This window comes from Nicotiana tomentosiformis, chromosome 2, assembly GCF_000390325.3.
Source record: "Nicotiana tomentosiformis chromosome 2, ASM39032v3, whole genome shotgun sequence".
Lineage (NCBI taxonomy): Eukaryota > Viridiplantae > Streptophyta > Magnoliopsida > Solanales > Solanaceae > Nicotiana > Nicotiana tomentosiformis.
Window position 1 is genome coordinate 147,862,384 of NC_090813.1, and position 20,372 is coordinate 147,882,755.

Below are 20,372 nucleotides of genomic sequence, written 5' to 3' on the forward strand. Positions count from 1 at the left end.
ACATTGCTCGCTGAGAAGCTTATACATATCTCTCTTCTCAGCAAGCTCTTTGACCTCGACACCGAGTTGGCTAAGCTCATCCCGGTACCAGAGAAAGGTTTCATGATGAAGCACCGAGGCATGCAAAATGTGAAAAAGAGAAGGCATTAGAGTCATCAAAAACCCAAATTTGAAGATAAAAGAGTATGATAATGCCTCACCCAGTTCAACGCCTGTTGTGCTTCGTTGAACAAGCATGGCGCATCCACATCATTCATTGTTTCCTGATCTTCTTCAGTTACCAGGCATCGGAGGTAGCTAGCAACCCCCGACATGGGCTAAAAGAACCCGGGCATTCTTCGGGATAGTGATAACAACTGATCGCTTCCGTCCAGGATCAGTGCTCGGAGCGGGGAACCGATTGATCAAACTCGGCTCGAGTTTGACCCACCGACCTCCAAGGACGGACTTTTCCTTGGCACCTCTAAATTTCCCAACCCAGTGAAGTTTTCCAGAGCGGTTGAATCCACACCATCAAAGAAGCATCGAAGGGGATCGTCCTCTCCATGGACCCCTTCGTTGGATCGCCACGTCATCGTTGGATCGCTTATTCATAGACTCTGTGAACGAGGGCGATCCTGAAATTTCTATGACACCGGGTGGGGTGGAGCCGACGTCTCCAGGATTCTCAACCCTCACCCATGCGCCAGCCTCATACACTTAAGGGGGATTTGCCTCCGTCGTTTCCCCCTCGGGTGCCACCTGCTCCTCAGGGACAGATGGCTCGTGGGCCACAAAAACTTCATCCTCCTCGGGCTTGTCCCTGAGCCGATAAAGTGAGCCCGAGTCAGGCACTTGGGAGCTGGAGCTTTTCTTTGACTTACGAACCAACCTTCTCCTTGGTTTCTTTTTCTCCGAGCTTAGGGACCTTTTCCTTTTCTTCTCTCCTGCCGTGGCTCCGGGCTACGCCGAAGAAGAAGAATCAACGGGCAAGTCCTCGTCCCCGACCGGAGGCCTAAGCTCGACGATCCTAGGCAAACCTACAAAAAGAAAATACAAGAAATAAGAAAGTGATACTAGAAGAAAAAGCCTAACGTGACTTATTCGGGAAAGAGATCTTACCATGGGAATAGGCCTCCCAATGGCCCTTCGAGAGTTTGCGCCACGAGCGCTCGGAGTAGGGCATCTGTGAATCAATTCCTTCAATCCACTCCTTTAACCAAGGGATAGCATTTGGGACCCGAGCAACAGCTGCACCGCCATGAATACCAATGAGGAAAATGGAGATGCACATGAAACAAACTTACGTGATGCATTCCACTTCTCAGGGAATGGCCTAAATTCGGCCGAAATCAAGTTTAGGTCCCTACCCAGACAAAGTGTCTCTGTCAGCCTCGATCCCGATCTTCATCGATGCTTGAGAATGGGGCTTTATTAGCCCGACGCACGAGCTTCACAAAACATCGAAGGAGGATTACGATCCTCCGCAGCGATGGGTGAATCTGACCAAGGCATACCTGGTACCTCTTACAGAAGTCTATAATGACCGGGTCCATCGGACCCAGCGTGAAGGGATAAGTGTAAATACTTAGGTATCCCTCAATATGGGTAGTAATGGCCTCCTCAGAGTCGGGGACTACTATGTCTTTGTCGGTACAGTTGCAATCCTTTTGGACCGCGGGGAGGTCATCTTCGGTAATTGAGCAAGTGTATCCCGATGCCTCCTCACGTCGACCCTGCACCGAAGAAGGCTTCTCAACCTTGAAGTCGTCAGCGATCGAACAACCTATGGGAATGAACATCTTTAAGGGAGGTTCCGAAGCCAGTTCATCGGTAGCAACGTCAGCGGCAGACCTCCCGAGGTCGACCACATCGGGAGCGGTTTCGTTAATTTTGGCAGTCGGTTGGGAGATAGAAGCGACCTTTTGTGGAACAAATTTGGAGGTTTTGGCCATTGTTATCTGCAAAAAATTGAAAAAGATAGACAAAGGGTGAAAGTTGAAAGCTCAGATGTGTTGGCTTGAATAGAGGATGAGTAAAATTTTTGCAACGTACTGAGAAATTTTGAGTAACGAAGGTAAGAATATTGAGGGATAAAAGAAGACTGTAATATCTTAAAGGATTGAGGGTAGAAGTTTGGACGTGAAATGGAAAATGAACGAAGGAAGGGATATTTATAGGGTTTCCACGATGTTTCGCGTCCAGGGGCAGCCAGCCAACGGCTGACACGCATTTGAGGTCATTATGACGCGACTGACAGGACGCTTCGGTTTCTTTGTCGTTTTGTGTCGCAGCGTGTTGAAGAAGAGATCGAAGAACTCATGTCATTCCTCGTTGTTTCCGTAAAACTTACTCTCTGAGAAACGAGGGGACTATCTGTATACGGGTGAAACCGGACCCATAAGCCTGCCTGATTTCCGATAAAATAAATTGAGTAAAGAACGCGATGGCAAGGAACCAAAATCGAGGTAAGGGACTCACCGAGTCAGGCATAGGGGGCACGTCGCCCGCCCTCAAATAAATCGAGAACATGACCCCGGATCGGTTCAAATCTCAAGAGACTTCGAAGATCATTATTGGGCGATCAAACACGATTAACGGAAGGCCGTGATATCCGCGATTGACCGGATATCACAGTGCAGATCTCGGCACGTACCAACGGGAATCCAGTAATCAGTTAAACGGGAGAACTTTACATTTTATAGAATTGTACTTAGGGTAGAACTACCCTACTACATAAAGGGTAGTCTGATTATTCATTGGAGACATTGTAACACGCATCCCAAAGCAATATACTGTTATTTTTTTCACTATTATTCATAGTTCTTATTCTCGTTCATCAATGCTGGCCATCGTGAGTCCAGATCGAGGATGGATATTTCATCAAGGCTGGAATTATCCTACTCACATGGTTTGAATTTACTATACATTTATTTGTTTAATCTAACGCAATTTATCGTTCGTATCGAATTAATCCACGTATCCTTAAAATCACTTACAAATTTAATTGTTATCCGATTTTGAGGAAAAACAAAAACACCCATCAAGGGTGTGTTAGCCATGAACTTGATTAAAGAAGGTGACTTTACAAACTCGCCCACTATGGGTGCATTAGCAACAAACCATGGAATTGAAACTGATCAAGTCATAGCAACACACCCAAATTGCCCATCCACCATGGGTAGGCACAATTGTTTTTTTTTAACTGATAAACTATTTGTGTATACTATTCTAAGAACAAAGGAAAAAATAATTAAATTATTTAATCAACAACGGTGCATGGTAGTAACAAAAAACTTGTTTAACCATAATTATTCCAATGATAGTAATTTTATTGTTCAACTGTGCATGTTTCGTACAAATGTTCAATAACATCATCATATGTTGTTTCCTTTGACATATAAATTAATCAACTTTGGCTTTAGGAGGAAGCCGACAGGAAAAACGAAAGAAAAAATATGTAAAATATTTATTTGCAATATAAAATTACAAAGCACATATATTATCATTCCTTCGACTTCAGCTCAACTTATTCCGTTTTTTATCAAACCAAATAAAATATTATCGTTTTCGTACATTTAAGCTGTAATTAATATAAAAACACATCGATAATATTTTCAATGTATTTGAGTCAATTTTTGGTTCGATTTGATATTTCAGTTTCTATTAAATACCTTGCTTAATGCTTCATATCTTAACACCCGATCCGCTTTGAGAGCCCAGTGATTCAACTATGTCCCAATATGAATATACAACCAAAATTCTATCCACCTTAAAAAAAACGAGATCTTTGATTCTTGTGAAGGAGCATTATCCAACTACAGTCGTGATATGTTTAGTTGTTGTTTGAAGTGGTATAGCCACGAATTCTTGTTACGGGTGTTCAAACTTTAAACAAGTCAATAATTGTTTTTGTCAATGAATGGAGTACCAAAATTTTAAATCAAACTACACAACATTTAGCTAAACTATATAATTTTTTTTTTTAATAGAACTATAATTTTATAAATCAAAATTAAACTAACAAAAAGACAATATTAGAAATTTTACTAATAAAAGTAAGCATAAAACCAAATTAAAGAGAGAGTCAAGAGGATTTGTAGTTTGCAGAGAGCTTTTGTTGAAATTATTTTTGTAAAGCTTGACTTTTAAATTATAAAATTTACTTAAGAAATAATCTTTTAGCTAAATATTTGGTTTTAAGATTTGTTTATTTCTACACAAATTTTAAGTTTTAAGAGTAATTTTATTAGGAAATTATTTAGATTGAAAAAGAATCAATTAATCCATACATGGTGATCTCCGTTTAGTTTTGGGAAATAAAATGAGCAGAACTTTGAACCCGTGACAACACGTTACTTTGAACAACCTGAATCATTGGACTGCCTCAGTCAACTGTGTTAAGGGTGTTCAAATATAATATATAGCCATATAAAATACTTCTTCCGTTTCAATTTAGATGATGTAGTTTGACTCGGCACAGAGTTTAAGAAGAAAAAAAAAAGACTTTTGAAACTTGTGGTCTTAAAAGTTTAAGGGATAAAATCTTTGTGGGGCCATGATTTTTTGTGGTTATTAAAACTTCTCATTAAGGGTAAAATGAGTAAAATGAAGAGTTTAAAGTTGAGTTATTTTTAAATTTATAAATGTGTTATTTATTTTGGAACAGACTAAAAAAGGAAAGTACTTCATCTAATTTGAAATAGAGGGAGTAATATTTAACTTATATATGGAGTATAATTTTAAGGCGAAAAGTGTGCACTTGACCACCCTTGGCATATGGTGGCTATGCTACTGGCTGTTTGGTCTACAAATTAATTGTACATAATAATAATAATAATAATAATAATAATAATAATAAATGGACTATTATTATGTGATGAATAACAAAATATAAATTATTGTGCAGTTAATAGTAATACACGAAGAAATTTATTTTATTTTCAAGATTTCCTGATTTTAAGGAGGTTTACCTGTATTTTGGACGACTTAGATTATACAGAATTCAGTACATGACGGTATTAATAACTTAAACGTATACATGAAAAAGCTTGTGTGATCATTCACCTACAAACTATAATGAATTTCAAAGCGCAATTCTTGTTCATCCCATGTATAAGCAAAGGTAAACTGAAGTAATCAAGAAAACAATTGAAAAATAGCAAAGGATTCTATTATTATTACACACGCGTGTGTGTCTTTTAGCCAAAAAATCAATTGAAGTTTGAAGGTGCCCTCTCTGAAGTTTGGGTGAGCCCAAGTTTCTACAATCAATTTTTAAGATAGTTGTATTTTGGAAAAAAGAGTTCATGTTGCCTGTTATTAACTTATCTTCTTAATAATGCCATTAATTAAAACGTTTTATTTAATCTACAACTAGCGCGTGGTTATAAAGAAAATTGAAGGAATTTTTCCTAATGACATACATTGTCTCCAATAGAGATATGGACGTGTCCACCAATTTTCATGTGCGATCAATTGTACCTATTAATGATGCTCTTGTTACTTTTGATAGTCCACTGATGCAACCCGATACGGTATAAGCAATTTCTAACCGTACTTCTCCTTATGTTTTGGATATGCAAATTGCCTCTTTCATGCAAATTTCCGATTCAATCTTACATTCCTACATGTATATTGTAATCGTGTAATTAAACCTTTTTAACAGGGAAAAAGAAAAAAAGAAAACATTTAATAACTAGGGTGTGTTTGGTATGAAAAAAAATTAAGTAATTTTCTTATGTATGTTCTGAATTTTAAAACAAATTGAAAATATTATCCCAAGAACCGTTATATATTATCTAGTCAAACACTATGGAGTCGGAAATTAGAGTGGAGGTGGCCGGTGGGGTGGGGTGGGGGCAGGGGCAACGTAAAGGTGGGGGTTGGCGGGGACGGACGGGGTTGAAGTAGTGGATGAGGGTGTTTGGGGGTGGGAAGGAAACAAGGAGCACGGAATGACACTTATAGAACTTGTTTTCTTACTTCCATCCACTATAGAAGTCATTTTATTTTAAAGAAATTTTGTTTGTCCGGATTATTTGGAAGAAAACTACGACATTTATATTATTTTCTTCCCCTTTTACTGGGAAGTTTTTCTTTTTCTATTACTACTTGGATTCAGTAAACAAATAGGCATTACAGTAAGCAACATATTGTGTAAATGCTTGATGACTTGACGTTTTTAATTGGAAAATGGGAAAAAAGGTCTATCCTTTACTGTCAGTCTTATTACTTATTTAAAAAGTAGTTAAGGATCATCGAAATATCAAGGTCACTGACCTCTTAATCTCTCTTAGTTTGAGTGCAGTGGTAAAAACACAATGGCTTCCAAACCAAAGCTCCCCTCTTTGCTGTTCTATTATTTTCAGCTCTTTCTGCTTTTGCAGAGGAGAAGCAGGATAATAATCCTGGCCTTGTTAAGGATTATTACAGAGACACATGCCCACAAGCTCAAGATATTTATTTTCCTTACTGTGTTAATTTCCTTCTGAATGTCACACCACTATATATGTTTACTACTACAACCTAGTCAGTGTTCATAGTCATGTTTAGGCTTGAAGTTCTCCAACTCTGAATGTTCTTTGAATGGGCTTGTTTTCCTACTTTAAAGCTGAAGACCCCCATTTTACTTGGTTTATATGAAGATAACAGGTCCAGATATTTCTTTATTTCTCGTTTTGCATCTCTAAAGTGGCTTTTATTACCTTTTTAGCATAGAATGCATAGTGTTTGTTACCTACTGTTATTGGAGGGGAATTCAGGATCTTAAGAATGATCATATTATATGTATGCATTTTAATTGTATTCCTATTTGCAGTATGTATACATAGTTCTTATCGAAATCAATGGGTTCAGCTGAATCTATTGATTCAGGAGCAGAGCAGATATTCTTGGGCAACACCTCCCAGACCACAATGAAAGCATGAGCTTTGTACTTTGAGAGATTTTCCAACACTGGAATTAACATACCTAGAGTTGTTGCCTTGCTAGGCATACACATACCACTCTACCTGAATTTCTTGAATCCCCTCGCCATGCGTGAGGTCCCCAGAAGAGGCAAACCAAATTACGTGCAGCCTTATCTTGCATTTATGTAAAAATGTTATTTTCACGGCTTGAATCCTTGACCTCCTGGTCACGTAGTTGGCAGGCGTCAAGACTTTAGTTCTTGGATCAATTATTAAAAAGGGAGAAAAAAAGATCAAAGTTAATTATCTCTCATTTCTCTTGCAGGTGCTCACAGCGTGGAAAGAACACATTGTATTAAGTTGGTTCACCGCCGGCTCTAATGTTGTTCCAAGTATTTTGCCTTAGGCCCCCAAGTTTTGGGGCACCATTTTTTAGAAATAATAGGTTTATAGGCATTTAAAAAAATAATATTTTCGTATACTTTTCATACTTTTCATATAAAAGTGGAGTTTTTCTATAGCAGTTGCCTCAAATTAACATTGTCTCAAGATAAATAAAATGGGTTGGGTATATTATCAATTGAAAATGAATATAGGAAATCGATTATAAACAACTTTGCATCTCAAAGAGATAGAAAAATAGAATTCAAATAAAAATATATATCATAACTTTCTTTTAAAAATTTAGGTGTCACATTAAACTTTGGCTTTATACCACATATGTATTTGAGCCGCCCCTGCCGTTTATATCCCGAAGTGGACCCTCAACTCAACCCTCAACATGTACCCCACATGCTCAAGAAATGTCCAGACCCAATCCCTGATCCCAAGGCCGTGCAGTATGTGAGAAACGACAGAGGCACACCCATGAAGCGAGACAACAACTACTACAGGAACTTATTGGACAACAAGGGATTGATGTTGGTGGACCCCCAATCAGCTGTGGACAAAAGGATCAGGCCCTATGTAAAGAAAATGGCAAAGAACCAAGACTACTTTTCAAGAGCCATCGCTATTCTTTCTGAGAACAACCCTCACTGGCACAAAGGGTGAGATCAGACAGCAGTGCAATCTTGCCAATAAGCTCCACTAGGAACTTGCTTTTGATATTACTTGTACTCATTATTACTCCCTCCTCTTCTCCTTTTACATTTGTATATGTAAATTGTAAGGGAAAGGACAACAACTACAACAACTTAGTGTAATCCCACAAGTGAGGTTTGGGGAGGGTAGGATGTACGGAGCCTTACCTTTACCCTGAAAGAGCAGATAGATTGTTTTCAATAGATCCTCGGCTAAAGAAAGGATGAAAGAAGCAGTGATAGTAAGTATGAAAGAAGTACTGGGGAGAGGACAATGAGAATATAGAAATAAGGTGGTAATGTTTCCCAGTTGGAGTTTATTTTAAGTGCAAGTAAGTATGACTAGTTTAAGATAGTTTTTGGAAGTAGTGCTGACAACGTTTATTGCATTCCCAGGCGTTTGTTGTCTTTCTCTCTTCTCTCTTTATCATAAAGGTACGAGCATGATCCCATCAACTTTATATTGGAGTCGCATGAAAAAGAAACATCCTTTGAGGAAAGGTAAAACTGAAACAAAAACACTCCACTCCAGGGGCCTCAAATATTTTGAGAAATTCATGGAAAAATAAAGAAAAGATTCCTTTCAAAGGTAAATATGAATTTTTCCATACTAAAGATTTTTATCTACATCAATGTCGTCATTGGACATCAGGGCTGCTAAAACTGATAGTAATGGAAAGAGTCCGACGGAGTGACAGAAGAGCTACATTAATTACAAGCTAAGCAGCGGGATTTTTTTTTTTTTAATTTTATTTTATAATAATGGTGTCTAAGTCAACATGCAGCTATTTCACTGGTACATGCATCATAATACCAGCACAGGTCCCGGATAGTGCTATCCACAAGGCTAAACAAATGATAGGAAATCACATTTTTTCTTTTGCTTCTACTAAAGTTCAAACCTTTCATTCCCATTTCCTCAATCATTAGATTATGCCCTTGAGTGCTATTACAAGTACCTGAGTTGAATATAGTAGAGGGGAAAGGGAAGTCGAAATCATCTGACACCATCAAGACTTAATGCAAACAGTTAAGAGGCAAAGACACTATTAGACAGGTGCTATACTATACATTAAAAGAATGGAGAGATGGGAACAAATTATGTCTCCCTTGAGCGAGTTCTTAGTTCAAGAGTTATGGCATATATACAAACATAACAATAATACGCTCACAAGCTAGTTAATTATAGGTTGAATTGCTCCTAAGACCAGAACACTACATATTCAGAAAGGTCACCAACCCATCAGTATAAATCTTTTACAAGATAACTGGCTAGTTGGTATAGTGGCTATGAAAACCATCCAGTTCTCTGGTTGAAATTAATTAAAAGTAGATCTTATGGAGTGCTAATCATTCAACTTTACCGGAGCACTAAGTTAACCTACTTACAATAATTAAGTTCCTCGACGGACATACACTTTTCATCCCCTTCGCATGTTCATTTTAAATTTCCAGGACTTTGAGTAGCTTCAGAAACATAAAAGATGATCAGGTTCTTTGTTTTATTATAAACCAAGAAGGTTTCATACGTTCATAACAAATTATAACAGAATGCACCAATTACAACTGGATCTGTTCATGAAAAAGAAACTACTCCCTCTGTGACAAAAAATGGAAGGAGGATACAGTGTTCAAGATCAACACATCTAACTATTGTAATATATTCAGATAGTGATTTCTTAAGTACTATAAATCACAATTTCTTATTGTTAAAATTTTTAAATGTATTTGGAAAAATTATAATAAAAGAAAAACAGTTTGAATTTCTCAAATAGTAATATTTTCGTTCTTTTTGGGATGAAAGGAATATAAATTATAAATATATGGATTTTATCAGATATTCTGCTTTAAATTGGATGTACACCAAAATGCTTCCTGTACTCCACTGCTTTCCAAAGTCGTCAAATCAAGTAAAAAAAAGATTGGAGATACCAGGTATAACAAGTACATCAAGAATACCTCTTCCGCCTTTTCAGAATCTTCTCTTGCTTGCAAGGTTACTGTTTGAAGGAACTAAAATTTTTTCTCTTGTGGTTGTGTTCCACTCCTCATCATCGCACAGAACTCCTCATAATTGATCCTACCGTCCTGTTTAAGTGAAAGAGTATAAGGAAAATCCAGTATCATCATAGTAGAGCTACAAATGTTAAACATTGTATCTGAAACTACTTACATGGTCTGTGTCCACCTCTGCTATAATATCCTTTATGGTGGCCTCATCACCCATACCGTACTCCTTCATAGCACTTTCCAATTCATCTTTTGTGATGAAGCTGAACCACATTAACAAAAAATAAAGAAGTAAACATATCAAAGGAATGATATGTGAAAAGATAATGCCTAAGACAGATCCTACCTAATCTGTAGAATAGGTATTCTTTAACTTGTTATTCATGAAACAGATCATTTATGTTCACCCTATTTAGCTATAGAAGAGCCCTACTGACTTGTTATTCATGGAATGGGACTTTTTTCCTCTTTAACTCAGGGCTTCATCGATAGGATTTTTCTTTTATTCTTTTTTTTTTTTGGGGATTAAAGGTCGCTCAACAAGCATAGAAACTTCACTTGTCGAGGAAAGAAATCATGAATATTTTGGGAGAAGATTTTCGTAAAAGTTGAGAAAGCAATAGAAAGCTCCCAAAATGCACCAGAGAGGGCTCAATATGTCAAAAATACTTATGGAGGCTAGCTGTTGAATCAGGAGGATGATTAATATGCACATTTAACAGTTTGAGATTCCATAGGCTATAACTACGAATGCTAACCCATGCATGCAATAAACTACTCATAGAAATGTCAAATGTGGAACATATTACTCAATGGGGGTCCATTGGCTTGCGGAACTTGGTGGCTAGATGTGTTTGACCAACCAAATATCATCCCTCTATTGGCTTCTTTATGGGGACTACCATATGTTAAATGACACAATGAGGTCTCATTGATACTGGGGTGAGGGGTACGATTGCAGTAATAACAACCTAGATATCAGAAAAGCACTCATATAGAAGCATGCCCCCCTACCTGTAAATAATATCAACCACCAACCAATGGCCAATCCCATCCATGGTCGTACTAATAGAGTTACACTAGAGGCACATTCTGAATTTAAACTTGATGGGTTCAATCTTTAAGGTTCTAACACTGAACTCATTCTACTTTTGGAATTATGGGTCCAAAATTTAATATTTGTTCAAATTTTACTTGTTTTTTCTCATATATATATATATATGTTTCTCATCGAAAATACAGGGTTCAATTAACCCATAGAGCATAGGCTCCAAGGTCCAACAGTAAAAGGACTCAGCGTGAAACAGCACCCAACTCCACCCATGAATCACATGCAGGGAAATGTCTCCCATCAATTCATCATAATATAAGCACTCAATAACAGCGGCGCTGAAATCTGTTTTTCAATTTCCTCCTACCAAAATTATCCTAACTGATCTATATTGGCATCTGGGAAAATTATGCTATACAACCAAGATTTAGTATAGGCTACACTTAGCCGGAAGCGAGCAACACTGAAATTATGATCACTTTTGTGGACTCACCCGCTATGGTCCGTGTCAAAATACTGAAAAGCTTTAAACAGATGGTCATCCCTTTCAAGCCGATGTCTATGCATTGTTGCAGTAACAAACTCGATGTAGTCAATTGTTCCATTTCCATCCACATCAGCCTGAAATATAGAACCATAAACAGGAGAAAAAGGAGTAACAAATCTGACAGGAAGCCAAAATAAACAGATAAATCTAGTCAAATGCATCATACTTACAGCTTCCATAAGTTGCTTAACTTCAACCTCTGAAAGCTTTGATCCAAGGCGAGCCAATCCTGATTTTAATTCTTCATAAGTGATTGTCCCACTGTTGTCTGTATCCATGTTTGCAAACATAGCTTTCAGACCCTTAATTTCTTCTTCAGATAAATTTTCTGCAATGACCTGGGGAATTCCGAATAACAGAATATCAGGAGGTTGAAATTTGAAAACCATGAGGGGAAATGGAAACAGCCGATATCTACAGAATCTTTCATTGCCTAGTTACGTAACCAATTACATGTGAGCCAACTGCAAAAACAGTAATTTCTCCACCTTTGATATGAAATCATTTGTTTGATATACAGACATCTTGTGAAGGAAAAGAATACATCAACTCAGACCTGGCGCAGCCCCAAAAAACATCTTGCGAAGGAAAGAATCAGTTGATGCTACAGTTTCTTATTTAGTAAAGAAAATTTAACCAATTGTGTGACAACTTTCTTAAGGAGATGAAACATCAGCTTGATTGTAGTTATAACTTATACTTCCTAGATCAAGTCTCTAGAAAATGCTACATCTCACTTTTACTGCTGAAGAAACACTGATGAAGGTCAAAGAGACATTCTAAGTGGCAGCAATTTTCAGACAATATTTAACCACTTTTCATATAGAAATAATAATTGCAATATTAGACTCTACCTTCAATGCGAGTTTCTTGAGCTTGTTCATTGCCCTGAACTGCTTCATTCTGGAGAGCACTGCACTGTCTATAGGCTTGTCTGATGCTTCTCCACTTCGAAGCCATGGATGTTCTATAGAAGCAAGCACAAAGTATATCAATCAGGGCGCGCAGTTTAGTTCCAGCATATTAAACAAGCTCCAAGCAAATGAAGCCCCCAAACCCCTAAATCATATATCGAGAAGACACCAAAAAGGCAAGCAGTACTCACTAAAGCATCATAATGTAGGACAAAGTGTAAGACAACCTCGATGTACTATTATCCACCATTTTGAAACTTTGAGTAATCAAAAAAGAATCTGAAGAAACAAGTATTTGGATACTAGTGAGGCAACATAACCATAAAGTTCTTAAAGTAACTGAAAATCCAATAGTGGAATCGATTCAAATATGGCCTTTGTTTAGATACAGCCAATGAAGGACCAAACAACAAGCTTTTATTTGGACATGATAAATAGAGTTAATATTTTAGCTCTAAATTCTTCTTTCACTTTTATTCATAAAACATAAGTCGATAAACAACAAAGCCATCACCTTCTACTGGTAACGAAAAAACCTCTTGCTCTTTCTTGTCATCATCATATTGGTCACATAAATGTTAAACAATTCACTCTTTGTATCAACTTCCATGAAAAGAAATCAAATGAAACAGTTTGAATCTTGTGGTCTTAAACTAAAGATGTGTACAATGTACCAAAATACCCTTAGAATCTTATGGTCTTAAACGTGCCATGTGAGATATTGGAATTAAAGAGTTACTAAATATAGAAAGTGACATTCTTTTTAAAACAGACTAAAGAGGAAATTAAGACGCATAAATTGAAACAAAGTGACTAATAGATTGTTATCCTATGTTTTGTGAAGTAAACAGGAAGTATTGTCTAATAAGTGCCAAACATGAACTCTTACGGAAAGACTAAACACAACTCCAGCTTGCCTTTAATTGCATATACCAAGTACAGGATCTGTCACATACTTAATCCCCTTAATAGTGCTCTGGCAATATATTATATATTGTCACACTATGGACCAAAATACCAATGTTTCTCTCCATGACTATATGAAACCACATTGATCAAGTACTATATAAAATGAGAAGATCATGTTATAACTTTTGATTACACAAAATGAAAGAGAGAGATACCGAGAACTTCTGCTGATGTGATTCTGTTTTTTGCATCCTGTGTTAGCATTTTTCGAACAAGGTCCTTGGCACTATTTGATATAGATGGCCATGGATCACTCTGGAAGTCAATTTCTCCTTTTAGTATAGCATGGAATATTCCCTTTTCATTTTCTGAAAAGATTGGGCAAGACATGTTAAAAGAGAAAGTGCAGAAAATAACACCAAGTACAGCATCTTATTATGCTTTTATCTCTGTCCTTACCATCCCAAAATGGAGGTACACCACTAAGTAGAATATACAAAATAACACCTGCACTCCATACATCCGCTTCCTTTCCATAACTACGCCTCAATACTTCAGGAGCTACGTAGTATGCACTACCAACTATATCGCGATACACCTTACCTGAAATAAATAAATGAAACATAAATTTGAATTGTGTAGATCCTAAAAAACAGGGTGGAGGAAACAAGGATAGTTTAAGTGAAGAATGGTTTATAACTGCTTTAAGAACAAAATACTGGCGCGTAACAGATCTTTTATGAGAGAAGCAGGTTTCAGTGGTTTATGGAGAGAGAAGAGCATTGCCTATGTAGTACACCTATTAGTTATTCTATAAAGAGAAAAGAGGTGAGATATGGGGAAGGAGGTTGGGAATGTGATATGAAGTAATACATATTATATAACTACCTATGATATATGAGGTTTATATTACATACTAGTACGAACATTAATTTCAAAAGTTTAATCATTTATTTAATGTTTTGCAAAGCCACTAATTCAAGTTGCTATATAAATATCAAACCCATCCAAGGATAACTTGTTGGCTGACATCATGCAATGTTGTAGCTAATAAGTCTTATAGCAATCTGTAAAAGTATTAGTCCTCCTTATGAATTCGTAAATTGTAATTAATCATTCTGGGATCAGAATAGCCGATACTTCATATAATTTCATGTCTAGTAAAGGGAGTGCTTCCCTCAGTACTTTCAGATCATGAACTTTTGGATTTAATTTATCCTCACTCTTCCTTGACTTGTTAATTTTCTTATCACATAATGCGCCAAACGGATTTTGCTATTTCCTGCATATACGTTGTCTATGAAGGTTTATCTCCTTTTTCTGTTATGGATCGAACATTGCCTGTTGAAAAGAGAAAAAAGAAAAGGCCTTTTCATTTTGCCATTCACTTAGACATAATGTTGGACAGATCTTTTTTTTTCTTTTCAAAAAGAAGTTATTGTTGTGCCATTGATTTCCATAAACGAGCCTTCCATCAGTTTCTTTACAGCTCTAAAAGTGAACCACTATTCTTGTTCTATACATGGAATTATCCTCAAAATACTTGCCTCTGCAAAGTTACCTAATTGTAGAAGAAACAAAGTAGTCGTATTTCACAGCATAAGTGCCTTATTGAATAATCTCATTAAGGTGTTCTGAAAAGTTTGGTGAAATTTTTTTTTTCCATTACATGACGCATATTGGACAAGTGCTCTGTGCTAACCACTTTGGCGATCTTGTAACATACATATTGTTTAACATGTCAGGTGAAATTGTAACTCATGAAATGCTTTCAAATTAACTGGTACTCTTGGTGAAAAAGGTCTCATGGAATCCTACCTACAACAGCTGCAAGTTAGGTGAATGATAAAACTCTGATTTTACATGCATTCTGTAGTGATACAGATTACAGCACAAACATTCCTCTTCAGTGTATAAGAGCCAGGAGAGCAAACTGCAGCAAATGTATTCCACTCTTTTTCAGGCATAGCACTTAAAATGCATTTCGATTTAACCTTTGGTTGTTCTTCTGAAAGCATTTTAGCTTGTACATGTGTCAAAACTTAACCTTTTGAAAATCTTTTTTCGCTTAGATGCCTGGACCTAAATGACCTTGTCATTGTACATTGACAGTCAAAAGCTAGTAGCACTATAAGGCTGTGAAGCACGCAAAATAATACCTAATGTTAAACAAATAATTTATTAAAAAGTCTAAACTATGATAATTAAAGTGTTTAAGTTTATGCTCAGACGCTGGTTATATGTTTTTACACATTCAGGTCACTTACAAAAGAATTACAAGTAAATCTCTATGATAAGCATTAATTGGTAATCCAGCAAAATTAGCAACTAACCTAGTATTACAGTTAAAGCTATACCAATTGCAATTGTGTAAAAAATCTTTACACTAGTATATGACTTGAATCCACAAATTAAAAGAGTGAGAGGGGCAAGAATATCACCTTCTTCAATGAAGACAGAAAGTCCAAAATCAGTTGCTTTTAGCATTGCACTTTCATCCTTACTAGTCAATAAGAAATTCTCAGGCTTGAGATCCCTATGCATAACACCCATAAAATGGCAAATATAGACAACATTCACAATCTGTCTGATAATATCAGCAGCATCCTTCTCAGAGTAATATCCCCTGGCAATAATTTTATCAAACAACTCCCCTCCGGCACAAAGTTCCATTACAAGGTGCACTGAATACTTGTCCTCATAAGCACCCTTGAATTCCACTATATTTGGTTGTCCACTCAAATGCTGCATAATTTGAATCTCGTTCTTAATATCCTCCTTATCTTTCTTACTCACAAGCTTCCTCTTCAATATTGACTTGCAAGCATAAGCCTGCCCTGTTGAAATCTCAGTACAATGGTAAATTACACCATATTGACCCCTACCCAATTCTTGCCCGAGTGTGTAATGTGCTTTAATATCCTCAAATGGCTTCCCCAAAATGGTATCTTGTTCTTGAAAATGGGGTTGTGAATTTTTCACAGGAACTTGCTGTACCTGTTGTTGTGAATGGGGGGGCTTATATTGCCTTTCTTGAGGTGGTCTTTGATAGTTTCGATGATAATAAACTGGATGCTGATAATGTTGATAAGGTTGATATGCAGCATTTGCTCCTCTTCTTGGCCTATACCTTTTACCATCCGGTTGTCCATATTTGTTCTTGCTGAAACAACCTCCCATTTTTTGCAGCCTATAAGACTGATCAGAATCTTTTGGTATTCAATTCCTTGAGATGGTTGAAAAAACAAAAGATTCCTTGAGATGTTTCTTTGATGACAAAATTGAATGAAATGAATATAAACATTGATATGACCGACCCCAACTAATTTGAGATCATGTCCAATTAGTTTCGGATTGGAACGTGTTGTTGATGTTATTGTGCAAACGAAATGGTTTTATCAGCTGGTTTAGGAGAACAAGAGAAAGGAAAAGATGTCAAAATGAAAAGGGACATCAATCAAGATCTTGGATTCTGAGCAAAACCCAAGTGAGATTGAGTGGTAAAGTTCAAAAAAGGAGAATGTTGTGTCAGAGATATTCCTAAGATCAGAAAATGCCAAAGGGATTAAACTCTGTTTATTGTTTGCATGTAGTGTGTATGCATGTTATTCTGTTTCGACTTTCCTTTTTGCTATGCCTTGTTTTCCTCAACAGCTTTTTCCAACTAGCGAAAAAGACGCATTATCTCTAGGTGACCTTAACCTTTTTCCAATAACTTTTAAAAATAGCGTGTAAAGAACATAATTTTTGTTTGAGTATGCATAAAAGTTGTAACCCCAATAGATTAGGGTTAATTTCATGATTATCATTGAATTATCTTTCAATTTTATTAAATTCATATAACTATTTTTTGTTACTTAAAATAACTAAACTTTATCATTGTCACTTAAAAGTCATTTTGTCTCAAAACCCCTACCATAAATATGACATGACATTAAATTTTATGATAAAAATCCAAAAATAAATGCCACATAAGCTAATATGGGTCATGCCCATTTTAGATCCATTTATCCTTTAATGTGATTTGATCCATAATCCAAATGAGTTTCGATAAAAAAATATTAATTCCACATTAGTTTAAAATGATTATCCTATACTACAAAGTTTTGCCTTTTCTGTCACAACACATTCATAATTATTCTATACTAAAATAATCTATGCTAGAAAATTCTTATCTTGTTTGTATGCCCCATCTGAGTCATTTTATAACTCTACTGAAGCTAACTCTACTCTACAATAGTATTTTGGATTTTTATCATAAAATTTAATGCCATGTCATATTTATGGCAGGGGTTTGAAGCAAAATGACTTTTAAGTGACAATGATAAAGTTTAGTTACTTTTAAGTGACAAAAAATAATTATATGACTTTAGTGAAATTAAAAGATAGTTTAATGACCATAAGTGAAATTAACCCCAATAAATACACAAATTTTGATGAGAAGTCTCCGGACACTACAAATTTCACATCCAACAAAAGAAAAATATAGTGATAGATTTAATTTTAGGTAGGGGAATGTACATATTCATTGCATAAAAGGAAAAATATATATTGGTAATTTGAGGTATAACTAATGGTTATTGCTCAGCCTCTTCCACTATTCACGAGCCAATTTTCAACCCACAATATTACCAGGAAAACAAAAATCACAGTCTTGCTCTTATTTTAAGTTTAAGTAGATGAACATGCGGTGCTATCTTTCTCCTCTCCTTTTTTCCCCCAATGATGTAGCTATCCACTCCTATGAAAATTCAAATACTCCTAATAAAAAGCAAGAACATTTGTAAAGTTTTCCTTTCCATATAAACCAAACTCAAACTTGAGGGGACACTGACGGCGTCATGCTTTCACATTTCGTCTACCGGAAAAAACGAAAATCTAGAATGGCAAGGGGTTGGAAATTTCTTAGTACAGTAAATATTTATAGCTTTTTGATCTCCAGCAGTGGAAATTAGTCATAATTTTTATTGTTTTGCCGGGAATCTTAATAGCTCTGTTGGTTGGCTACTTGAATGTTTACTCCTAATTTATTTTTTCACTGAAAATTTTTAGTAGCTCAGTTGGTTAGCGACTTAAATTTTTACCTTATTAGTAAGGGTTTGATTCCACACTTTGTAATTCTCCTTCTTATTTTCCTTTCCCCTATCCCTATGTATAATAGTTTTCTAAGAAAAATTTCTTTTGTCAAGTTGAAAATAAGTTTAGTAGTACCAAAAATTTATAAGTTTAGGCCGCTCCAAAACACTCACAATTATTTTGTACAGAGGACTATGTCCAAATTAGTCTGGTGAAAACTAGTCATTCATATCATTTGTTAAAAGTTTATTTCAAAAAGGATTAAACCTATTATATATGTCCTTCATTTATAGCAGAGATAGTTTTCTATTTTTAATTTCCACAATGTGGAAAAAAGGGTAAAAGTGATTATTTGTCCCTTGACTTTGCGAATTAATCATTTATGCCCCTCTTGTCTTATTTTCTATCTTTACTTAAGAAGGAAGCCATCACCATCGATCACAGCCGGTGATCAAGAAGAGGCTTCCACCATCCCAAGCAATTACTTATAAACTTTTTTAAAACTCTAAACATTCTGCAAATAGACTGTGCAAGTTGCTGTCTATTTCATACCGCTAAATATTCAAGAACTAGTCTTGAAAATGACGATATCATCAACTTTACATGGGAAAAAATTCTCTGACTTGCAGTAGCCATTGGAAGTTTGTAAACCGATTTTAGAAAGCAATCATTCTCAGTCTATGTGTACGCTAAATTGAAAAGATTAGCAATGACAACTACTATAAAACTGTCAAAAAGCGTTCAAGAATACCGACCGAAAATTCAAGGAAAATCGACTGACTTCAATTCGTCGAAAAAACAGTAGTGCTAACATGTGGCGATCGAAGACGGTCGCAATTTTCGACCGAAGATGGTCGGTTAATTCAACTAAACTTTCACCAAATAATCTGACACAAGTTATTGAAAAATTAAAAATACCGACCGAATTCGGTCGGTATTCTAGAAAATAATTTTTAATTATATTTTACAGAAGCGACTGATATCGGTCGATATTGTAATTTTTTATTTTTTAATAATTATATATTTTCGACTGAAATCGGTCGGTATTATTAAAATATATTAAATTTAAAAACCCAAATTCCGACCGATTTTGGTTGGTAATTTAAATCCTGAAAATTATTTATCCGATACCGACCGCAATCGGTCGGTAATGTTAAATTTCTGAAAATTTAATTTTAACATTTCCGACTGACTTCGGTCGGTATGCGGTCGGTTTTTTGGGTAAACATTTGACAGAATATTATTGTTTTACAGTTGCACCGCCTGCCAACAACCAATAACAACTTATAATAGCAGCATTACATTGCTTCCATTCAACCAATAATAATTTCTAAAACAATAACAACAATAACAATTATAACATCATTCAACTAAACTATACAAACATATTAGAAGTTAAAACTATATTAACATTATTCAACTAAATTATAAATTATATTAACAACAATATCATCTTCACAAGTTATAACTATATTAACATCATTCAACTAAACTTTTTCACAAGTTAAACCTTTAAATATAATACAAACATCATTCTTGTACTACTTCATCTTCACTACTAGAAACTTTATCATCGGCACGATGAGAAGGATCACGATGAGAAGGAGTAGCATCTGGGGAAGACTCACGAGACCGGGGAATCGGGAACGCCCCACTAGCAAGAAGATTGGCCAACAGACCTTGAAGGGTATTATATTATTTGTCTCTCTTTTTTAGCTGACTTTGAAGGCTATCAAATTGTTGATATCTCTTTTCTTTTCTAGCATTTGCCTCTTCAAACTCTGTTGACAGCTTTGCGATCTTCTTCTCCATAACCGAGAGAGTCGATCTATCAAGTGCCTCGCCCTAGGCTAAAGTCCCTATACCTTGCAATCCAGCCCTGTAGCGCCGAAA

The 20,372-nt window shown here is 36.0% G+C and overlaps 2 protein-coding genes across 3 annotated transcripts; one reads left to right on the forward strand and one right to left on the reverse strand.

The window, feature by feature from the left end:
* Window positions 1-235: 235 nt before the first annotated feature.
* LOC138905828 (uncharacterized) lies at window positions 236-8,667 on the forward strand. The gene is made up of 6 exons (XM_070194344.1): window positions 236-293; window positions 6,369-6,457; window positions 7,216-7,282; window positions 7,579-7,939; window positions 8,408-8,473; window positions 8,589-8,667. Exons 1-6 carry the CDS (start codon window positions 236-238, stop codon window positions 8,665-8,667), a joined length of 720 nt encoding a protein of 239 aa, XP_070050445.1.
* A 777-nt stretch (window positions 8,668-9,444) lies between these two features.
* Window positions 9,445-17,003, reverse strand: LOC104093303 (calcium-dependent protein kinase-like). 2 transcript variants are annotated; one of them, XM_009599038.4, is made up of 8 exons: window positions 15,845-17,000; window positions 13,863-14,006; window positions 13,619-13,771; window positions 12,435-12,547; window positions 11,751-11,918; window positions 11,527-11,654; window positions 10,146-10,245; window positions 9,445-10,060 (listed from the first exon to the last, which is right to left on the reverse strand). In XM_009599038.4, the coding sequence occupies exons 1-8, from the start codon at window positions 16,581-16,583 to the stop codon at window positions 9,986-9,988; spliced, it is 1,620 nt and encodes a 539-aa protein (XP_009597333.1). In that variant the 5' UTR covers window positions 16,584-17,000; the 3' UTR covers window positions 9,445-9,985. The 2 variants fall into 2 exon arrangements, with proteins under 2 accessions (XP_009597333.1, XP_018625283.1); XM_018769767.3 differs by having other exon boundaries at window positions 11,527-11,918; window positions 15,845-17,003.
* Window positions 17,004-20,372: the final 3,369 nt, after the last annotated feature.